Source organism: Galendromus occidentalis, unplaced genomic scaffold, assembly GCF_000255335.2.
Source record: "Galendromus occidentalis unplaced genomic scaffold, Mocc_1.1 scf7180000075579, whole genome shotgun sequence".
Classification (NCBI taxonomy): Eukaryota; Metazoa; Arthropoda; class Arachnida; order Mesostigmata; family Phytoseiidae; genus Galendromus; species Galendromus occidentalis.
The window spans coordinates 344,318-366,466 of record NW_003803569.1 but is presented as its reverse complement, the minus strand read 5'-3'; the positions used below and the strand labels follow the sequence as shown (position 1 = coordinate 366,466).

Genomic DNA, 22,149 nt, shown 5'->3' with positions numbered 1-22,149 from the left:
TAATCGACAGTCGAACGCTGCAGGAGGAAGGAAGAATAAATGTTGCGGTTTGAATCTCGCAGATCGGATATCCTCGCTCAGGAAAAAGGTTTGGGGAGAGGACTGGGGAAAATATCACGAAATAATCCCCTAAGCGTCAGTTCATCTCCCGACCACGAGAACTAAGCGTCGGGGTGAGAGCCCACATTCGGAGGAAGCCATGATGTTCCTTTCGTGTTCGTATTGTGGTGATCCTCGTCCCCTGGTACCTTTGGGCTTCACTTACACAGTGGATTGGTGGGTTTGTTTGTTTGTTCAGTCGCTGGTTGTTTCGTAACAGCGCTTCTCCTAGATAAGTGCGAGGGAAAAACGGCTTGCTAACCTACTCCCACTAACATTAGCGTGGATTACGTGCCTGCTCGGCATGATAGCTCCGAGTCATGGCACGCTGTTACCAGCATAACATCGGAGCCGCATCGTTACACATTACAGCGCGGTCAATAATTCCGCATTCTGAACGAGAGAATGGACTCCGACAATCATATCGATAGGAGGGATCATCCCAATCGCGATATACGACTCAATCATTTAGAGAGATGGCGATCGTCGTGAGGGTGATTCCCCATTCCCCAAGAGAAATCGATCGAGTCTGCGAAGGTGGTCAAAATACATTCAACTGTTCCTACATGGCATCGATGCGAAGCTATAGGAATAGATGAATGGAAGAGCTTCCGAGTCTGCTCACATCATGAGCGAGCGAACCAGTGAAGCCCATAAACACGAAAATAACAATATAAACTTTTGATAGTGCCCAATGCACACTCCCACAGGCTTCCGCAATAGCGGTTCGCCCCTGTTACGTTGTCGTCGATGGGAACAGACTCGCTCGCTCAGTAACGGAGAAATTAACTGCCTACATCTGCTTGCATCCCATAGCGTGTCTGGGCGGCCGCGGAGGGAACAAATAATGATTTGAGCTCTCTCGAGCACCAGACTCGAGAGCGCGTTTTCTTCTCATATTGGAAGGGACACGTCACGAGAGAGGGAGATTCGGCATCTTTTCCTCGGTGTCTTCCTCTCGCTCTCAGAGCCCGCAGTCAGCAGCGAGCGTGACGTCGACGCGGAGTACTAACGCGGCGGTTGCAGCTGCGCTGGCTACTGCAACCTGAGAGTGCAGAACCGCAGCACTTACATAATTAACAACACTCCCCACCGAGGCAATCTGACCCGCAGCTCGCAGATGCGAGAAAAGCAGGGGCCCGGCTGTGATCAACAATGTCGAGCTCTAGATACGTATGAGTCTTTCAGACGCTGAATTCGGCTGCTTAGCTGAGTGGGTGAGAGAGATTCTCGAGTCTTGAGCCGCGACCGAGCGATTCGTTCACTTCGAGGGGGGAATCTAAATTCGAAAGTGTCGGTGGAGAGTCCCAGTTGCTGACACAGGGAACTCAGATTGAGAGAAAGAAAAAGGTTTCCCAATCGAAACCTTGAACTTTTTTCTACAACGTCATCACGATGGTCTGATTTACAGTAGAGTTCTTCAAGCGAGCATCTAGAATCCTGAAGACCGAAGGTTGTACCATCTCTCTGGCCAGACATCGGCTTTTATACCGGGGGATGCCAACTCATTCGGCGAGGAATGTTCTTCTCGGAAATATACGCCAGTGCTCCAGTGTCGAGTTGACGTTTCGCGTGTGCCTCCTACTTTTGTTTGGCTCGGGTATATCTGTGAGTAACTAATATAAATTCATTCGCTCAGCCAAAGGTAGCCCATGTCTACGACACCCGAGAGACTTTATATGCCGAGGGGGCCGCCGGGTTCGCGGGTCGTCGACTGCTGCTCGGCCCCGGGGTGGTTCGCTCGTCCGCCCGCTTCGTTTTCGTGTGAACATCTTTCTCTCGACAGCGGCTCATTCTCCGGCGACATCGGCCACGGTACGTAGTCCCTAGAGAACACCGCTCGCAGACTGCTTGATAATAAACATGATAAAGAAGCAGGAACGATACGAAATACATATCTTTCAGACCGAGCGCGTATTTTCTATGTATTTTCGCAAATTACCCTCTAATAAGGCAGCCGATTTCTCGTGGAGGCAAATCGCGACGACCCGCCGAGCGCTTCCGGTGATCTAGTGTCGTTCTTCGGGATGATTTTTCGATCGCCGGAGCATACACGTGAGCTTGACCGTATCGGGAAAATCGCCCGTAATCACTGGCTTCGCTTATATGTCTTTCTGATCTGCCATCCCCGGCTACCGCGACAAAAGCTCACGCCGAAAACGTGAAAATAAATGGTTTTGTGGGCACGCGATCAATTATTTTGATGAAAATCGAACATAGGAGTGAGAGGGGACCAACTTCTTCGAACCCCGGTCAGATCTTCTACACTCGTCCTTTACTTCCCCACTGGTGTACTACGTGTCTTATTTTCACTTCTCCCTGAACCTAATGGAGATTTTTTCGAGTCGGATATCCTCTCTCGCGACGGGGAGCACAGCGTCCGGTACAACAACACGCAGAATCAATGGCGGGGGCGGCCGAACTTGAGTTTTTTAGCGGCTGAACGGACCGGAGTGTTTGCAAGGCATCGGTCGGATCTAGATGGCTTTTCGATGTAATAAAAAATGTTATCGAAAAACTATTTCAAGCCAGCTTCAGCCGCTACAGCCCCAGCGACTCGAGGCTGCTGCAACTGCACCACTTCGGGAGAAGTGTATAGTGATACCGTTTTGCGAAAGCCAATCGAAACCTTTGAGAGATTCCCGTACCGCTCCGACAAAGGTCCGCCCATTCCAGAGTAATGTGCGAACTTTTCCCTCTGATCGAATCGTCGACACCGGCGGACTTTTTGACTCCACGCAAGCGCAACATCGTTTCGTTTCGCCAGGCGGAAGCTCATCATCCACCAGGAGACGACTTCCGCCAGGGCGAGTATTGTTTGCGAGAGGGGTCGGAGCAATGCTCGAAACTCGCACCGACCTGGCAGGAATCCAGCGAAGCGGATGGGACTTGATTGGTTCCGAAGCTCCAGGTCGACCCAGATCGGGTTTGAAGCATCCCATACAAGAGAACCCACTTCGCGCAAGGGTCTTCCGGCAGAAGGCAGACGACAGTAACGTTCCCCTCAATTGACTGACCTCGTGCCTCATAAAAGATCTCCGTGAGTCCGGGCATCGATGAGCTATCCGCGACGACCACTCTGTATGTCCACTCCGTATGACGTCGAGAGGTCGAGGTCCATTCGTTCTTCCGGATGGATCCTTGAATTGTTCGCTGCACGTCCGATCCGATGGTGATTGCGGGTTTGTTTGAACTCGCTACAAGTTTCGTATTCCCACGACAGCGTCAGGGAACGAAATCCTCAAGTGGTTTCGGTGATTCGGTCGTTCCTTCTTACCCTAGGACCCGCCCCGAGTATGTGCGTGACCAAGTGCCGTAAAACTCTGATTTCGACCGGCTCGGAGAAGTGTAATCTAGGGATTTCTTCCACTCGGTACTTCGACGTCTTTCCTTCTCTCGGCCTGGACCGCGCGGTTTTTCTCTTCCCTGTCACTTCGAGGCTAGCTGGAGTATGCAGCCGCCGGCGCCGTGTCGGCCAACAGGCGACTGAGTATTGATTCTCGAGCCTGGCCGAGAACGCGACATACGAGTTCTTACGGTTCTCCTACAGGCGAAGGAGTGAGACAATGCTCCAAGAGAGAAGCGAGGAGCTAATGAAAAAGTACCCCCCGCTTGAGTCTACGGGCGCTTGAGCGCTGCTTGTCCACGTTTCTTTCTTCGTCTCCATCGGGCGAGTGTGAAGCGCTATGTCACGTCTTCCATTTGTGCTGTTTCCTGACTTGCTGACTAGGGCTATCTTCTCGTCACTTATTATTCGGCTTGAGCTTAATTAGTAAAAAAGTCTCTTCCGTAATGGATCGGCGAACAGACGATGATTGACTTGGTCGCGACTAGACGCGTTTCCTGTCTCGATGCCCCCCAACTCCGACTTTGCTTCCGTTGCGTCCATTAACAGAGCGACGCGGAGCGCGTTCTCGAGAAAGATCGCAGTGCCAGTGAGGGATAAGAGATAAAAACGCAACAAATTAAAAACGTCTTCCACTTGAAATGGTGCGCAATCTTTCGTTTCCGCTCGAACGGCTCCATTGCTGTCGCATTATTCTCATCCCTCACACCCCAGGACCGACAACAAGTCGCGAATCCACAGCGATCGGAATATCAGCATTCAGGCCGTCAGACGACCGTCAGTCAAAGTCAAGAAAGGAGAAAGCTGCTGCGGAGCGCAGCTTTTGTCGAAGCGACCATTTTCCAGCAGTCCGACCGTCCTCTCGCAGCGTCATAGTTTCAGCGATTTTCAGCCGTAACACGGATGGTAAGGTTCCGATTAGCTCGTCGACCGCTTATCGCAGAGTGCTGCTCACGCGCTTTCCGCAGAATTTCCTCTCACGAACCCTCTCCCCTCTAAAGCAGGATGAGCGCCGGTCACGCAATCTATCCCGATCGGCAGATTATACGTCGTCACACACGTGGGACACTTTTCAGATGGAAAACGCAGGCCCCCGCGAGAACTTTCGGCCCACACCGGAAAACGAGTGAACATCGCGAGATTTCCACCTTCGAAGGCTCCCCTCCACAGTCATCTTCAAGTGCAGAGAATGTCGTCCCTCAAGCTCCGGGAGGCGTCGCATCGCGTTTTGAAAAAGGGACGATGGCAGCTTCGGGCACCGGCACAGGTCAACGTCACGAGTTGCTTCAGAGCTGCACAGAGTGTTCTTCCACGCGAGCATGCACTTACGGACGGGCTCGTACCAGCTTCCATCGGAAACAATACCGAACACGCCCGGCACCGCCGACGGGCACCCACACCCCGGACCGCTCGAGGTTGTCATCCAAGAAAGGGTAGGGCGAGAAAGTGTATGACGTATGCGTGACTGAGGCTGAAGAGACCTCATGACTATGACGGACAAGTGGCGGTGATTGAGTGGACGCCCGCATGCATGGCTAATGTCAAGCGATCAGTGCGGAAGATTCTCGGTGAGGGAAATCTTCTTCGAACTTCTTTCCGCTCCGAATATTTTTCCGAATCCCGAAAGCTCCGGGCAATCAATTTCAATCGAGAAGTGAGGAAACGCGTCATCATTCTCGATTGGCGGAAGCGTCGCTGCAGGTAGAATCCTCCTGTCGTCTTATTCACTACATATTCAATGCTTAAAAGTCCTTCCCTCGGTCGGTACGATCCGGAGTCTGCTTAGCCGAAGGAACGATTGTCGGGCTTCCTACTCGAATCGATCATATATGTGCTTTTTTCCAACGGTCGATTTCAGCCGCGTAGTATGACGGGCTATTGCCGTGCTGATAACGCGAGATCGGTGGAGTTCACTCTTTTGCATCAAGTTTCGTAACACAGCTACTCGCTGTTGGGAGGCGAGCTCAAGCTCTGTACGCTGCGAGCAGGTGTTCTCTATTTAGGACCTACGTAAGAATAATTGTCCCTGAGAAAGCTTTCCGTTTTGTTAACGAATTTTACGAGTTACTCGTGGTTTCTATGCGAGTGTCTGTTACAGAGTAACTCTTTGTCTACGACGATACTAAAGCCTTAGGATGGAGCCTCGTTTGGTGAACTCCGAAGTCTCGTCGAGAGGGCAACCCAGTTGAGCTATCTAAGGAGTCGACTCTCTTATTGTTGTTGTTCAATAAGATGAGACAGCTAGGAGGCCGATCTCGGGACATTCGTCGCTCAAGACGTCGGCTTCGATTGTCTCCCAGGATTACCTCGGGTTTCCATTGGACCAATTCGCAGGGATTAATTAATTAACTCCTTTTGTGTGGGTCCCTCCTCGTGTTGGTGAACCGACTCTCCGGTGAGTACAACGGCCCGATGACTACGGTAGCTGCTTGGCTTACCGCAGTCGGCAGTCCCGTGAGGCAGGACACGCCATGAGTACAAGTGACTCTTTTCCTGAAACCTTCGGCTAGCCGCGACATGAATGGCAGCGACGGCGATTACGACTCGACCTATTTCCCTCGTAGACGACGGTAACAGCAGTGGAAGCAGCAATGAAATGATGCGTGTAACACGCAGGAAAGCGCCCCTGAGAAGCTGTCGGCCATTACAATGGAAACAACTCTTGGAGCAAAAGTTTGCTCTGCATAGGGGAACACCCGGTACGGGGAACGAACCCGACCCGCAGCGGGCTCGCTTGCCGGACGGACGGGCGGTCGGGCTGGCAGTCGACCGCAAAGTTGAGAAGGGTCTACGAACTTATAAGTGTCCGACAAGAAATGAAGAAGATCCCCGCGTAAGGTGAGATCTTTCCCTCGGAAGCTCATGGTCACCTCGTCTGCAGGCGATGCAGAAAATAGGAGGAGTTGGGACGAGAGGAATGGATAAACGCTTCGAACTCATATTTTTCTGGTCGTTTCCATCTAAGCATGCGATGAGCACGGAGCCCGGAGGGAGCGAAGATGAAGATGGATGGAAGAATATGCGGGAGAACGAGGCGGGGCTTTCAGAGAATCTCCAGCCGCAGAACAACTTCAACGATCTCCTCGATACGATAACAACAGAGTCGCTATCGAGCGAACACGCGACCGACTTCCAATATGTGGCAAGGATGCAAGCTGCCAATGAGAGCGTCCCAACAACATCGTTGACAGCTTCAATATTGCGACTTGCGAGTGGCTAAGTAAGATTTGCATGAACCCGACCTATACACGTGAACTCCTTCCTCCACGGCACGAGCCCGACAACGAAAGCAGATGTCATCCGCAGACTGATTTTAAGATGAGGTAGGTTCGAAATGCTTGCTCCGAACTCGGTGGCTACGGATACCCGTGTAGCGAAAATTTCCGCCTCTACAACACTCAACTTCTCGTCGAGACTCTTCGACGGTTTTCTCCTTCACAATGATAAAGAGCATGGCAGAGGCCTGTAAGTCAGCGGAATGGTCGAGCTCAGGATTCTAATTTCGCAGGGGTTGCTTGACGAGAAAAGTCCGAGCCAAGCGAGGGCGGACGGGCGTCCGGAGACAGCAGCGGCAGGAATAGTATGTGCTAGGGACCGATGAAAATATCGTGTGTGGAGGATTTGAGAGAATATTCCTAAAGCCAGTCGAGTGCCCGTCCTGACAGGGAATGGAAACGAACACAGATACCGCGCCGTACGAGAAAATTTTTCCGCATAAAAATCCAATGTTCGCTCCGTCTTATTTAATAACACAGCCAGGCATACGAACGAGCGTTTGATCGACAGAACCGGCTCCGGATTCTCAACCTGCCCAGCATCTTGCGCTTCTCGAACCCGGGTCCCTTCATTCCATTCTTCCCATTCCGAGCTTCCCCCTCATTCGGGGCTCTCATTTCCAGGGCGAAGAGCATATCTCACTCGGAGTTCGAATTTCTCGCTTAGATCCGGATGATTCCTTTCGAGATGAAGGAACATCCGACGCAATCAGCCGAATGGTTCAGGAAGTTCTAACGCCTCGCGCAGCTGATCTCAACACGAAGTACGGATCTCAACAGCGGAGTTCGGAGCTTTACCACCTGTCCGAGGAGGCTCGTGATTGAATTCTCAGTCAAGTTCATGGAACACGGAGATGAAACTCTCTGCAAAAAGAACCTTCAACAAGCTCGCCAAAACTCCACTACGGCGGGAGCTTGATTACATGTATGAGTTTTTCGGCAATCAAAAAGCTGACAGCATCTAAAATAATTAGTTTCACGAAGGGGTTCGTCAATTGAGCCAGCCAGTCAGCTAGCCCGAGGGGTTTCGCCCCTCGACCCGAAGGCCTGAGTGGATTCATTTATTCAGGAGCTTTCGGCCTAGTTTGCATACTTGGCGCCCTCGAATGAGTTAAGCTTAAAATCATGCAAAAATATTCCGAACCTGCCCAACGAGGGTGGTGAGAGTACACGTGTTTTTTTCCGTCGGATTCTCGATCTGAAACCCATGCAACTGCATTTCCCACTATGCCCCACTCCACTTGCCTTTCTGAAGACGATGCAGCTACCTCAGTCTCTTGCGTATCTGGAACCAAGCATAGCTGCGGTGAGTCCATGGACAACATTAATTTTGCGGAAGATTTTGAATAAAGTTCCGTGAGGGATGAAATCGGAAACATAAGACGGACGATTCCGAATCTCAGTGAGAGCGACGCCCCCGGGGTGGGCATCGCGGGGAAATACATCGAATTTCTCGCTTAAAATGTGGTGTTTTCCGGTTTTCCGCGTCTCTCCGTTTCTCCTCGCTCGACGTTCTTCGTCGAATTCAGACTTCCATGATGATGACCCCTTTTTTGTGCGGCGGCGCGGCGGTCTTCATGAAAGCCTTGCCGTTTGCGCTTCTCATAGAAGTTCGGGGCGGAGAAACTCCCCCGACCGTCGCGGCGCCGACGTTTGCAACACAGCATTGGAGCAATGTGCTTGTCAACAGTCCCCTCCATTGTCATGTTGGCACGACCGAGTTCATAAATTACCGGTAAATCCCTTTTCGTCAGATGCTCCTTTCCTCGGGTTCCTCTGCCGCTCACTTCCGTCGCGCTGTGCATCGCTCGTTACCCGGTTCCTTTTGCTTCAGGTGCTTCCCGCGCATTGCATGAGCGGAGCCTATGTATGTAGAGAGCTCAGCATTCCTTCCTCTGAGCTTGCCCACCCCACCTACCTACCTATCCACCCACTCAACCATCCACCGTTTCTGCATCCCCCCAATGCACTTTCATAAGCAGCTGTGCATTCAGACGCAACGCCCGGAAACTCCTGAGGGTATGCAGTGCCGCGACCGGGAACAATGAGACTCGCAGCAAGCCAGCCAGCCAGCCAGCCAGCCGGTCTCTCGGCAGGTACGTCGGCCGGTCCCAGGACGTTCCTTGTCTGCAACTCGCTAGATACGTCCCCGCTCTCCCAGATGTCCCGGACTCCGTGTCCGGCTTGATGAAATAGCGAGCTCTCTTTCCGCTTGTCTGTATCTCGAGTTTTTCTTGATTTTATTCCCTAATTCGCCAAAAGTGTTCGCGTGCTGTTTCTGATCCTTCATTCGACAGGAAAATATCTGAATATGGGTAGGAGCTCGAGCTGAGCTCTGAGCGGAAACATAGGCCGAGAGATTGACTAAAGCGTAACCTCTGGAAACCATTACAGCGCGCCAAGAGAAAATCTCCGCTTGAAGCACGTCGGCTCCATTAGGGCAGAAACAAGTTGGGCCCGCCAGTCAGCCAAAACAAATAATCGCCATTGGGGCGTGAAATCAAAGAGATTGAAGAACTGCCTGCCACACACTTGGACCCTTTTGGGTCGAGGAATTCCAGCAGCGGCCACCCTGCTCGCCCGTTCTCCCGCCAGCGAGCCCGGTTCGGTTTGTTTGTCGGCGGCGGCGGCCCCGCAGCTACCTGCAACGCCGATCGCCGCCGAGTAAATGACGACAGGAGCTGCAGCAGCCAACAGCTGCAACATCGACGGCCCGTGGGTGGCGAACAGAGGCCTCGACAAGCAACGTGTGGGGGACCGCGATGACGACAACGACGGCGATACAGGAGACAAGAGCAATAGCAAGGAAAGCCGACCTCTTACAAGTTCACACCAAGAGCCTTTGCGGATATTGCTGGTGTTAGTGGTGGAGGTAGTGGCTCGCGCCAGTTGGGGATCCGAGTCAGCAGCGGCATCTGTTCCGCAATTCGGAGCCGTCTGTCTTCCTGTCACCAGGTCTGGAAACACCTAGATTCCCTTTCAATTCATAGGATTGTCTCATGGCCGCTGCCCTTGCGACTCAAGCGAGCTGCGCAATTCCTGAACTTGACTGAGGAGAACTCCTCCACGGAAAGAATCCTTGGAGCGAGGAACGGTATTTCCGTTGGAGATCCCGGGAATCCCCCGCTATTTGTCTGAATTCAGCAGAAGGACCCGACGGTACACGGTAGTACCAATAATATCACCCAATGGAGCTCAAGGCTCAAGCATCGCGAGCGAAGCTTTTTTGCCGATATCCAGCAGAATCCTCTGGGCGCGGTGTGCTGTGACAATGAAACCTCTCGACTTTGAATTAAGAATTAAGAATACCTCGGAGAAGGGAATCCGCCCGTACAAAAACTCGCTGCTGCTGCTGCTGCAGCTCGACTCCTCCACTTATGACAATGACTATCGCTGACTGCAGATAATTTCGCTGCGAGGGGGAAGGCGGCATAGAGTCGGTATGGCTATTGAAAAGCTCCCGCTCTCGTGGCCTCCAGGGAAGATGACGGAATTCTTCAATACGTCCAAGTCTGGAACGAGTCGATACGGCTTCCCATTCCTAATCACATCGCTCGAGGAGCCCTCCCGGGCCGGGGAAGCTGACCTACCGAAAATCAATCTCTTGTCGAGGGAAGATCTTGCAGTTTGTAACGTTTCCCGGGAGGATTTCCGGAAAGCCTCGTCAGACTTCCTTATGCCCACTTATCGCTCTACAAACAAGTCTGGAGGAACTAAAGGCTCCGATCGCAGTTCGCGGAAGATGATTATGATCGCTCGTACGAGGGGTAAGATGCCGACTTTCGCCTAAATCGCAGATTTCGCTTCCCATGATGACGCCGCCCGGTCGAGCAGCTCGACAGGATTGGAACCGACATCCGTGGCGAGTTTCGCCGCTCTTTGCATGAGGTAGATGCATGCCGGTCTCCCTTCGAGACATGTGTTTCGTCTCAGAACCTGGAGACGGCTGCATGTTCCCTCCATGGAGGAACACGAAGAAAGGACGGGAGCGAGCAGGATATACGAAGAGACGTGGGAAACGTCGACAATAACAACGGTAGCTACCATGACTGAGGACCAGCTGAGCGAGAAACCATTCACGGAGTCGACTTTGCATTGCCGCGACTCTTCCCTCCCGGAGGTCGCTGTGCGATGTCGGTCAAGACTCCCGACTAGAGCCCAGAGGATCTTCATGACCTCATCTCGACTCTAGTCAGTACGACATTCAAACACACACTGTGTATCCATTCTTTCCCTCTGCGCGCTCCTCATCCGCCAGAATAGAGAGAAAACAACGACACGCCATGAAAAAAAAACATCTCGCGCATGGCGCGGCGCCGTGAGCTTATGATAAGAAGAGACGTTCCTTGAAGATAGCCATTCGCTGTTTCGACGCGAACGAGCAAATTGCGCCTTTCAGCGGAGGAAATCTCGGGGCGATTCGTCTTTTTTTTATTCCTTATTCCTCTGCTCATTCCCCCTATCTACTGCTTCCCTATCTTGGTCATCCACTTCTACCGTGGATGCGAGACGGGGGCGTTGCGGGACGATAGCGGCTGAGCGCTGGGGTTTCGCTCGAGTTGGGGATGAGCTCGGATGGATGGGTGGGTGGGGTGAGTGGGTGGATGGTAGTCAGTAGTGGGAATTTCTTTCCGCACTCACGCGAACGAGCTGCCCCAAGACAACGCGTTCTGATTTATCACTGGCCATTCCGCATTCCGTCTCCTTCCACGGACTATAAATTCACGGGCAGCCTTTGAGGCAGCTTCAAATAGCGCGTGTCGAAGAGTAAATTTCCCCAAACGCGGTCGGAAAAAAACTTACACCGTCCTCGCAAAATGCGAAATTTCTCCAGCCGGCCTTCGTCCCTCGTTATCACTATTTATGTTGCTCTCACGCTCCTCCCCTACTTGTCTGCAAGCCATTTGTTCCTGTCTGACTTATTGAAAAAGGCTGGGAGTCATCACATTTCAGCTTAAGCGTCGGCCCCTCTACAGGCAGCACTGTTGTTTCCGTTGTTGACGTCGTCGTCGGTTTTTTCCTTCTCCCGGGCAAGACAGCAGAAGAACGAGTGAGCTGACCAGCATTGCATTCCTCTTTGAGGATGCCACACGCTGGAATGCGCTGGAGCCTCTAGTTTCGAAAAGAGAGTTGCGTCACTCAATTCATTGTCAACCGGACCCCCGTTCGGAGAGACGATAGATGCGCAGACGACTTCCTCGCGGTTTCCTCTTTTCCAACGGACATGATGAGAGAAAGTCAGGAAGGTGAGAAGCGCAAGCTTTCCAGAGAGAGAACAGGAGCGGGAAACCAACCTGGCTAGCGGACTGAGTGACTGACTGGTACTCGAATCGAGTTAGCATAAATAAGCCGCGGGCAAGTGTTGCATAGACGGCGGGAGCAGGTACGCGGGTGGGCGTCCACTGTGCACGGTCAGCAACGCGGCCCGCGGAACGAGTACAGCAAGGAGAAATAAGAGCACCGAGGCCCCAGTTCTCCGCGCGGAGACCACCTTCGCCCCGGTCGGCCCAACCTCCCAGACGCAGTGGTCGACTGTGAATGCCAATGAGACTTTTTTAGACGAAGCAACTCCTCGGGAGACTCGTTTAAACTTCCACGCGGAGTTCAGTAGCTTATGCTCGCCTTCATCTTCTCCGATTCGCTTCATCATCTAGGTTTCGCACTCCAGAGGCAAAACGCATTTCCCTCTCCTCTGAGAATTATATCTTCCGCTTGAACCGCTGCGACCCGAAGCAATTTTACGGAAAACCGTGAATTCGCTCGGAGACGAAAGGATCGAGTCCTCTGCTCTCAGAGAATCCTCCTCTCAATCGTGCGGATACGCATCCTTGTCGATCAATCGTCTCTCTAGTCTCTAGTCCCTGTGAATTGGGTCTTGGTGATGGAACTGCCACTTGACGGACTCGTAGTGAAAGAGCGATGTATGATCCGAAAAGAAGTCCAGCACTAGTAATCTCCAACCGAGGTTTGCAGTCGAGCGGAAACGTCCAGAGAGGGACACACTTCAATCAGGGTTCTGCGCAGAGACGATGGGGAGCATTTGCATGTGAGAGGCTCTTCAGAGCCCATCACTCGATTAGTTTCTAAACTCTTATCGCCCATTCAGAACCATTGTTGGAATAATCTCGCTCAGCGGCCGACATCGTCCAGACCCGGGGCTCACTCGCGTCGAGAAACTCACTTGGGAGAATCGAGTTAGCGCCGAGTATGCGATTCTGGAAGAGAGCCCTTCCTCCCCCCTCAGTAATTGGAACGATAAATTTTCCAGGCGGATTACTGCAGTCTGCAGATGTCCCGATTACAACGGAGCTCGAGATCACCAGATACAGCTCGAGGCCGACGGAAGATACAATCACACACGTCATTATCATTCAAAAAGAAAACTACGAGTCTGATGGAGCGGATCAGAATGGCTTGTATTTTAACCGGCAGATTTTTTTAAATATTTCGGCTGATCTTCTGATATCGATCAGCAGTTATTTTACCGACTTGCCAACTAATTTATAGACTTAGCAGCTTTCCAAGCGGCAGTATAGAATCGGCGGCGATGATTAGAAGAAGGGCAGTTCTCTTTAAGCAGGGGCAGACTTCAACTCGCTTTGTGCTGCTTCTCCATGGAGGGAGCAGGCAGCTTTATTCGAGTGGCAGTCTTCCTTATTGGATCAGCGGTAATTTTTGCGTTAGGGGAGGGGTTTCGACTTTGAATTCCCCGCCAGAGAGAGCGAATGGGGGAGTTTCGACAACTTCCAGAGGCATGCTTCCTCGGCCTGGGTCGTTAGAATGACAGGTGAGGAGTGGAAGGAGGCGCGCTGCTCCTGTCCATGCTTTCTCAAGGAATACAAATGCAAGCACGCTCTCGGTATGGCTATTCGTCGGCAGCTAGTCCGCCCGCCACGCCGCCACCCGAAGCTAAGCAGATTCCTCTGGGTCAGAAACGGAAGCCAGGTAGACCGAGGAGGGCAACTCGCGCTCTCCTCGTCGACTAGGGTAGAAGAAGTATGAGCTTCTCTCCTTGCAAATCTAACTGCCAGTCTCGTTGTCGAAGACTGCCCGACTCCTCGTGAATAACTGCCAGCTTTGTAAAATAAACTTGTACGAATTGAAAAAAAGACTGCTAGTCCTAAGTAATAAAACTGCCGAATTTGTGAAATTTCTGCCCGAAATCATTTTCTTAACTGCCCGATCGAGAAACTGCTGAATCTATAATTCGAACCGCCCAGAATATTAATCCCCGATCAGAATTGTCGGATGAAGTCGTCGGCGCGGCGCACTCGTGTCAGTATCTCGGGCCTTCGAAAGCGCCCTGCGAGTAATCTTCGCTATCGGAGCGATAGAAAGCCCATGGATTGAAAACTAGCGAGTCGAGGAGACTCTGACCTGGGGCATCCCACTATACGGAGATCTCCAAAGGAGCTCTTCCATCAATGAGCGTGGATACTGTTTGGCAGTTGATGTGAAGCAAGTGACTGTCAAGAATAATGGACTGACCCTAATGGTAGCTCCGAACTTCTTCCAACAAAAATACGCAGTGCGCCTGAGGATGACGCTGCGCACGAGAATAGCCTGTTAGCCTGTCAATATGTCGCTCCGGGTAACTTTGACTCGATCGATTCCACGGATCGTCTGACAAATGGATTTCCGTGCGTATTGCGCGTGATGCTCCTCTGCTGACCGATTTGGGTCGGCGAATCTTCATCGAGCGATCGCCCGAAGCGACGGACCAGCGACACAAAGAGTTCGAGTCGGTAGGAATTACGAAAAATTCCACGAACGACGATTATGATCCGCGGGGATTTATGCCGAGCACAACCGGACGACGGAGAAGTCGGTAATGGGAGTTTACGGCTATCTTGGAAATCGATCTATTAGATTTTTTAGGCCAAATATCGACGGCATCGATCGATATTCGATACAGCTCCGTGATCCACATGAGCCAATCGAGCGACCCAAGCCAAAATGATGGATAAACGCAACAGATGATTTTGTCTAATTAGGGATCCAAGTTTAAACTCACTGTCAGGGCCCGACAATCTGCGCTGAACTCTTCTAATGCAAAGGGGAATGATTTCCCTGGACACAAGTGTTATCTCTAGGTTTCCTGCGTCGGATCGGGGAGCACACCACAAAACGCGCACATAGAAGCACGTCGTGCGCCCTTACTCTGTAGCCGCACGAAGTGCTCTGAATGTTTTGGTGGGCAACCCCCACGATCCTCAAAGGAGAGGGTGGCTCAGGCGAGGGCCGCCCTCAACGAACACGGAGCCGCGGAAGCTACCGAGCCCTGTATGCCTCACGTAGCAAGATAATAGTTTTGCGAACTTCAGTCAGACACGCGGACTATCATCCGACCAGCTCAATTCGGCGGATTCTCTCCCCGCCCCTCCTCCGTGCTTGATCGGGATCGCTCCTTCCCGGGGGAAAGCTCACATTTAGGCGCTTATAATCGAATTTCGAGAGCTTTTTTTCCGAGGAAAATCAAGTCCTCTCAATTCAAAGAAGATAGGGCTTTTGGGATGTCATTCGCTGCCGCTCCGAGTACTTACAAATGTATTCAAGCCTCCTAGAAATCTCGGTGAGGAGAGCGAGCATCGAAACATCCACGACGATCGTCGTGCCAGGAGACGGAACTTGATCCCGAAGCGAGGCCGTCATGTATTCACACCGAGCAAGTCATCCATTCGTTTCCGTCAATTATTAGCCCGCGCATCATCCGCGAGAATGCTCGAGGGAACGGAATATGCTCAAACTTCGAAGCGCTCCGCAGGCTGCAAAGGAGCAATCTCTCACCAGCCCAGCGGAACCTATGCTTATATAACGCGAGGCGTCCTGCTAATCAGTCAACACACCGCGAGCCCGACCCGTTCAGCCTATCGGGTGAACACGGTCTCCAGTTTATTAACTCACCGCCACAACTTTCGATGTGAGTAAAAACGACAGCAGCGAGTTTCAGCACGGGTTTACGCGCACAGTATAAATAGACTTCTTTCTACTCGTATCGATATGATACAGCCGTCGGAGCAGCGGATCAGAGTCGTTCGTTCGTCCGTATCGGGCTAAGATGGACGCGTCCCCGAGGAAATCTCGGCATTGGATAGAAGCCTCTCAGGAGTTCAGAGAGCAATTACTAAGGATAACGTAGATACACGCAGGATTGTTATCAGGCAATGCCCAACGATTCCCTCCGCAGGCCCGAGGATTGTATTCCCGAACAGCGGCTCCGTGGGAAGTTCCCCACGCATCGAAGCAAGCCTCACCTGCTTACATCGAGCTCCTAATTGAATAATGATTACTCGCCCGGGATATCATCTCTGCCTCTCACTCTCGGTGCTCCGCCAAGCTGTTTATTCATTTCCAGCGAGCACTGAGGATAGACTCGTGGGGAAGGCATTGGCTCGACAGACGAACAGATACGAATCCTCAATCCCACGGAGACGAACAACAGGTTACCACTCCTCCCCCCCTCCCTCGTATGGGGGACCGATGCCCCGCGTGTTAAATAGCCCTCGACCAGCTCACACTGCAGCGAACAGAAACCCGGTTTCCCCGACTGTCTAGTCGAGCAGCCATTTGCAAGCATTCCTCGGCCGGTCATTAATAGCGCTCAACTTTATTCCGGATCCTCAAGCGACTTCTGTCATATCTTGACCAACGGCTTTCCACTCCGTAAGGGGCTCGGATCTCTGTTTTTACATGATACGGCGACTCTGATTCGAGTCGGGCTGTGAGCTGAGCGGCGCAGCATCAGTTTGGAGCTCGGGCTTCGAGAACGAAGCTGAGCTGGGAGGGGTTGCGGAGCGAGCCTAATATTCGAACTCTGACGTCGAATTGTATTAGGCAAAAGCTTTTTTGAAAGGCTACCAAAACAACTCCCCCAGAGAGAACTAATCTCAATTCCTCATGTTGCGAGCAATCCAAGCCCTTTGACGAAGAAGTCCCTCTCCCAGAGCTTCACGGAGTATTAGGGTAAGCCGACAGCAGACAATATACATGCTGCGCCGAAAGTTGCTTTGGGAATCGAGTAGATCTCTTTCGTGCTCACAGGGACTGCTCTGTCGAGCTGATATCTTGCTTGACTCAGAAACTCGCTGCGATTTTGATTCGGCGATGGAACAGCTTGAGCGAGAGGGACTGCACGACGCGCTCTCTTGGTTCAGAAGCGGCCAAGTCCGCAAGTCTAAGTTCACTACTGGCCGAAAATTGCTGGGGAATGCTTGACTGCACTTACCTTCTCGGAGAGGCTCGGTAACGTCACGGGAGCATTGAGGATCATTGACTTTTTCCGCCAACTCGCTAAGCTTCCCGGTCAATTCTGAGATCTTCATTTGTACTTCTTGCAAGCCCTGTGACGATACTCGCGAGTTGTTGGGGGAAGGAACTTCATCGAAGTCGTCCAAATTCGCTACGTCGACCGGGCCAGGCAAGGACATCAATGATGCCACCGATTGCATGTCTTCATCCCTGGAGATAATCGTCTAGATATTATGACTAGGTGAATCATCGAGACCGGTCGAGCTTATTTGAAGGAGTCATCCGATAGGATATCCAACTCACGTGGCTTTTCCTTCGCAGAGAAAGTTAGAGTGAATTGTGAGAACCAGTTCCGCCCCGCCGCACTTGACCGACAGAGGCTTGAACTTCAACCGGAGGTCGAACTGAGATGGCTGTGCTCTAGCGTACTCCTTCATATTGATGGCGCAAGTTGCAACCTGAGAACATTGAACAGATGTCAGAGATTCCGAAGCTCCCACTGTTGTAGTCCCCACACAGGGCTCCGTGTTCCCTGGAGCTACTTGCGAAGCTTGAATTATAAGAGATCCTTGCTCTTCTCGGTTAGTATGTACCTGCTTTCGTTTCCCGCTCTTTTCGCTGACGTCTTCTATGACGAAGTGCCATTCTTTGTCTTCATACTCGTTGTTCCGTGAATCCTTGAACAACGTCACTCTCGTCTCGATGTTTTCCGGGACGTCCCAAAGCACTGAGCCCCTGTAAGGATCCACCGTCGAATGTTAAGAGTCGACGGTACCCAATCGGGGAGATCGGAGAGAGTCAGCAAACAGAGGGAAATCAAGCATTCCCAGTCGATCGAGCCTTCGGATCACGATGTCGGCGCTGAAGATCTTCTCGCTACTGGGCGCACACGTAGGTTCTCACCGATAGGGCTCTCTTATGGAGTTGACCCATTGCAGCGGGGTAGATGCGTATCGTCGGTTGCGTCGAGTGAAGACGACGCTTAGTTTCGTAGGATTCCATTTCTTCGTCGCCACAACTTCCATTTCTCGATAGACGCAGATGAATTGGAATTTGGCAGCGCGTTTGTTGACGCGCTGCAGTCGTTTCCAAACGGAGCTCATATTCCCGCCTGAAATTTCAGAGTTAGGCATTCAGAAACTTCCTGAGAAACCGGGGGACAGACTTCTCCGAGAGCTCCGAGTACCCTTAGGTCAAAGGATGGGCTCCTCTGATGCCTCCAAGCAGAGGACAGGTTAGCCCTCGTCACCAAATTCTAAACAGTTGAATGCTCAGCGACCACCATGAGATTTTTCTGGAAATTTTTCTCGGGAGTCTTTGATCAGAAAAGGAAACCACCGATGAAGTACCGAAAATTTGCAAGTTCATTATGCAGTCAATCTCGCATGCACCTAGTGGCATTCTGCTGAAGAAGCCACGCAGCGACAGCGCATCGGAGGCGTGGAGCGAAGGCCGTCTCTCACCGGTAGGGATCGCAGAGTCCGAGTTCCAGACAGACTTGACCTGAACAGGATCATGTTTGAACCTTCTGATAATCACATGACTATCGAGGAGTCCTTCGAGCTCTCCCTGCTCGACTCTACTGGGATCCGTATACCGGATTCGTATCCGTCGATCTGGGATCCCGTATACCGGATTCTTTCTCAGCGGCCAGAAAAACCATCCTGAAGTTCGGCGCTGAACCGCCGCGCCCTGAATCAAACCGATCCATCTGCTTCCCTCAGAAGTGCCGTATAAATTGCAACGAGAAATATTTTCCGATCATCGCTTCCGAAGTGCGACCGAGAACGGAATCATCATGTCTGCCATGAAAGCTTCCGCGTCCCAGGTGGGTGATTCGGATGAATTGACAGGACCCTTAGTAGGTGCGAACCCGACGCAGACCATAACAGAAAGTCATGGCGAATATTTTTCTAGCTATTCGCTCTTCTTCTCGTCCTCGTCGCTCTCATATCAGTGGTGAGCTCTCAATACATCGCTTACGGCGCCCATCCGGCCTATGCGTATGCTTACGGCCATCCATACTCGTACGGATACTATGGCGGATACCCTTATTACTCTGCGTATCTGCTGAAGAAGTGAAAGACCGACACTTGGATACGCTGATGCATTCTGATTGGCCGAAATAAAATTCGATTTGAGACCGTTGCTCAGCGTAGTGACTCTCGGGTAGCTCAGTCGCCTCTGGCGTTCCAATACCCAGCGAGCCAACTTAGAATGGAGAAGCGGGGTGATTCGAGGCGGGGATTCCCCGAGATCTCACCGAGAACCAATAATTCCAATTCCAAAGATGTGAAAACTGAGAAGGAAATTCCGATACTAAAAAAACACGAATATCACCCTCCTTTGAGAGAGCATTCTTAGCACGACGTACTCATCTGTTTGGTTCTCCAAACAACTTCTCTACGAGTGGGCAACTCCATTGCTTGCGACTCACTAATTGGCCAACTTCAACGGAACTTGTGGCACCAGCTAATAGGACAAAATCAACGGCGTTGACGGCAGTGGCAACGACAACTGCTAAGACGACAACTGAAGCTTGTCTTCCACAGCCTGCGATCGTCGCGAGAAAAATAAGACTCGAGAGCACCTAAGCCTTGGTGACAGCCGCGTGGGCTCGTACGTCTGCGCTATCGCTGGTAGCATACGACATCGGAGGGAAACTGCGCGACACTTGCTCATACCAATACGGTACGGTTTCGTTCCCTATTTTTTCTTTTCCCGCTTTGCAGCTCTCGGTCGAACTTCGCGAGTTCACAGATTAGGGGTCTTCGATGTCGGCATTCTTGCTCTGACGCGCCTATACACAGCCGAATTTTTCCCGAGAGCAGTCAGAGTATCGGGGTGTTCCCACCTCGTTCTGAGAGGCGCGCCACATAGAGACTGCGTGTCCAAGGTTAGGCTTCCGAAAGCTTCAGCGAACGGTGCTTACAGACACAAGCAACAGACTTCCTCCGAATGATATCGATTCGCATTTAGGGACATTTTTCTCTGCCGGCTGACGCTCCGAAACGTGGCTACTGGTCCTCAACGTGGAAAAATGCATCGAATGCGGTTGTTCGAATATACGATTACCGGTAACATGACACCGAGATGCCGCTTCACCGCCGCGAAAACACTCTCGCCTCGCGGTCTCCGGCGAAAAAAGTAGCTGATTCTTATGAATGTCTCTCCGATCGAATTCTTCGTCGATCCGATCAGCATTATTCCCAAGAGAGGCGTGCGTTCCGAGAATTGGGGGAGTCCTTATGCCTACGGACCGTCCTCTCATACTCTCCTTTCGGAGCCGGTATCTTGCAAGGTGAACCGACACACGGTCGAAACTCAGTTCGAGCAGCGCGCGAGCATCTCTTGATGGCTAACACGTGTCCCCATCAAAATCTTCCAGCGCACCCTCTATCGGCTCAGTCTGGAACAACCACATGTCACAGCGGTGGCGGAGAATCTATAACTCTCTAATGAGTCTCGGCTCAGCTGACATTTGATAGAGAATGGAACCAACGGAAGCAGAGAAGGAGGAGGCTGGACGGAGTCCGTGGGTAGCCATGGGACAGAATCGGGCTCTACCCGAATTCCGATAGAGGCTGTTCTAAAACAGTCAGAGAAATGAAATGAAATACAATAACTACGGAGAAGCTCTCACGAGCTTCGATGGTGGAAAAGCATAAGCTCGGTGATACCAATGCGTACACCAGTAACCGGGGGAAGCATCGACTCGGGATTCCTCACAATCAAGCAGCAAGCTAATAGGATTAATTTCTATCGAGTGGGCGGGAAGCGTTTCTGAACAAATATTCAAGATCGGCCGCGGTAAATATTCGCGCTCTCGGTGGAGCTCCGACTGATTCAGGCGGGAAGTCAATCGAAGGCAGGAAGACTCCAACCCGTCGAGATAGTTCGATCCGAGATTCCGAATCATATACTGCGATCGAGTCCACGATTAGTGCAACAATGGGGAATCTCATCTTCGAAATCCGCTTGTCATCTTAATATGATACCTACACGTCCTCGACCAAATCAGCTGTTGTTTTCTGCTCGCCCAAGTTGTCGCTTTCATCAGTAGTAGCTCACCTGAAGATCAGATTCTCTGGGATTATAGTCAGATTCCTCCTTCTCGCCGCAGAGGGGTTAGAGTTCTCATCATTCGGACGGCCCTTCGGGGCATTCGAGTTCTTTTATCGAAACATAGCGATATCTGTCAGCTACAAATAGAACTAGCAAGAGCGCCGCCATATTGGAAATGCGCGCAGCTCTATGGCGCCAAACGGAGCCCCTTTCGAATCCACAGCGCTCTTCATTCTGCCGCTAAGAGAGCATGCCGATGCATGAAGTGATATTCAGCAGCATCGGATTGGGGAGAGGATCATTCGACTCTCTAACGGACCGAATGATGTGGCCTGATCCGATTTATCCGAGTAGTGACTCCCGTTGCGAAGGTGTTGCTTCCTCAGGAGGATCCTCCAGAGCTGACGAGGCCCATTCCTCTACACTTACAAGATTGAGCCCCCTGACGCAATACGGGACGAGAAGCTCGGCGGTTGTCCCGATGGATACTTCGATAAATTCCGTGTCGGAATTTTCCCCGGGATGCTCAGCGAAGGCCCAGGTGGGAACATAGGCGCCAGCCTGGCGAGGGGGAAACAGATCGAGACCTTGAACGAGATACCACGGATGAGGAGCGGTGCATTTCCGCAACCGGAGCTCTGGTCAGTCCTTGAGGCCTCAGAATAACAAAGCGCGAAGTCGATCTGTGCGGCCCTGTACCGCGTCCTTCACGATATTTCCCGGATTCCAATATCTTTGGAAGCTCCAAATCCGTTCAAATAAATGATTCATCGAGGGCGCGATTCACACTTCACACCTAGAGGCTCCCGGAACCATATTTGACAGCTCGAAGCTCTCCAATCGGGATGCCTGGACTCGATACAGCTCCGCCGAGGTTACTAAGCCATATTGATCCTCCCTGAAGTTCACCTTGGTCCTGAAGGGAATCGGCACGGCGCGAAGGACCTCTCTGGGGGACTCTAGCCTGACGAAATTCGACTTACAGCTAGGGCTCCCGAATACCCGTCAGTCTCGGGAACCGTGGAGTCGGAACCGTGGGTAAAAACTGGAGAGAATCGAATTTTCCCTCCTCTCATTTGGGACTGATACTTGGTGAAACTTATCAAGAATTTTGAG

The 22,149-nt window shown here is 51.8% G+C and overlaps 2 protein-coding genes across 2 annotated transcripts in view; both read right to left on the bottom strand.

Moving 5' to 3' along the window:
* Positions 1–17,400, bottom strand: part of LOC100906766 (EH domain-binding protein 1) — a 31,292-nt gene extending 13,892 nt beyond the window's left edge. Inside the window, exons 1-3 of the mRNA XM_003737563.2 lie at positions 17,272–17,400; positions 16,946–17,178; positions 7,966–8,005 (exon numbers count right to left, since the gene is read on the bottom strand). Of these exons, the coding sequence (XP_003737611.2) occupies positions 7,966–8,005; positions 16,946–17,168 (263 nt within the window). The 5' untranslated portion in view covers positions 17,169–17,178; positions 17,272–17,400. The remainder of the gene's footprint in view (positions 1–7,965; positions 8,006–16,945; positions 17,179–17,271) is intronic.
* Position 17,401: 1 nt separating this feature from the next.
* LOC108864251 (EH domain-binding protein 1-like) lies at positions 17,402–18,336 on the bottom strand. Its single transcript, XM_018639493.1, has 4 exons — positions 18,318–18,336; positions 17,872–18,079; positions 17,566–17,703; positions 17,402–17,426 (listed from the first exon to the last, which is right to left on the bottom strand). Exons 1-4 carry the CDS (start codon positions 18,334–18,336, stop codon positions 17,402–17,404), a joined length of 390 nt encoding a protein of 129 aa, XP_018495009.1.
* Positions 18,337–22,149: the final 3,813 nt, after the last annotated feature.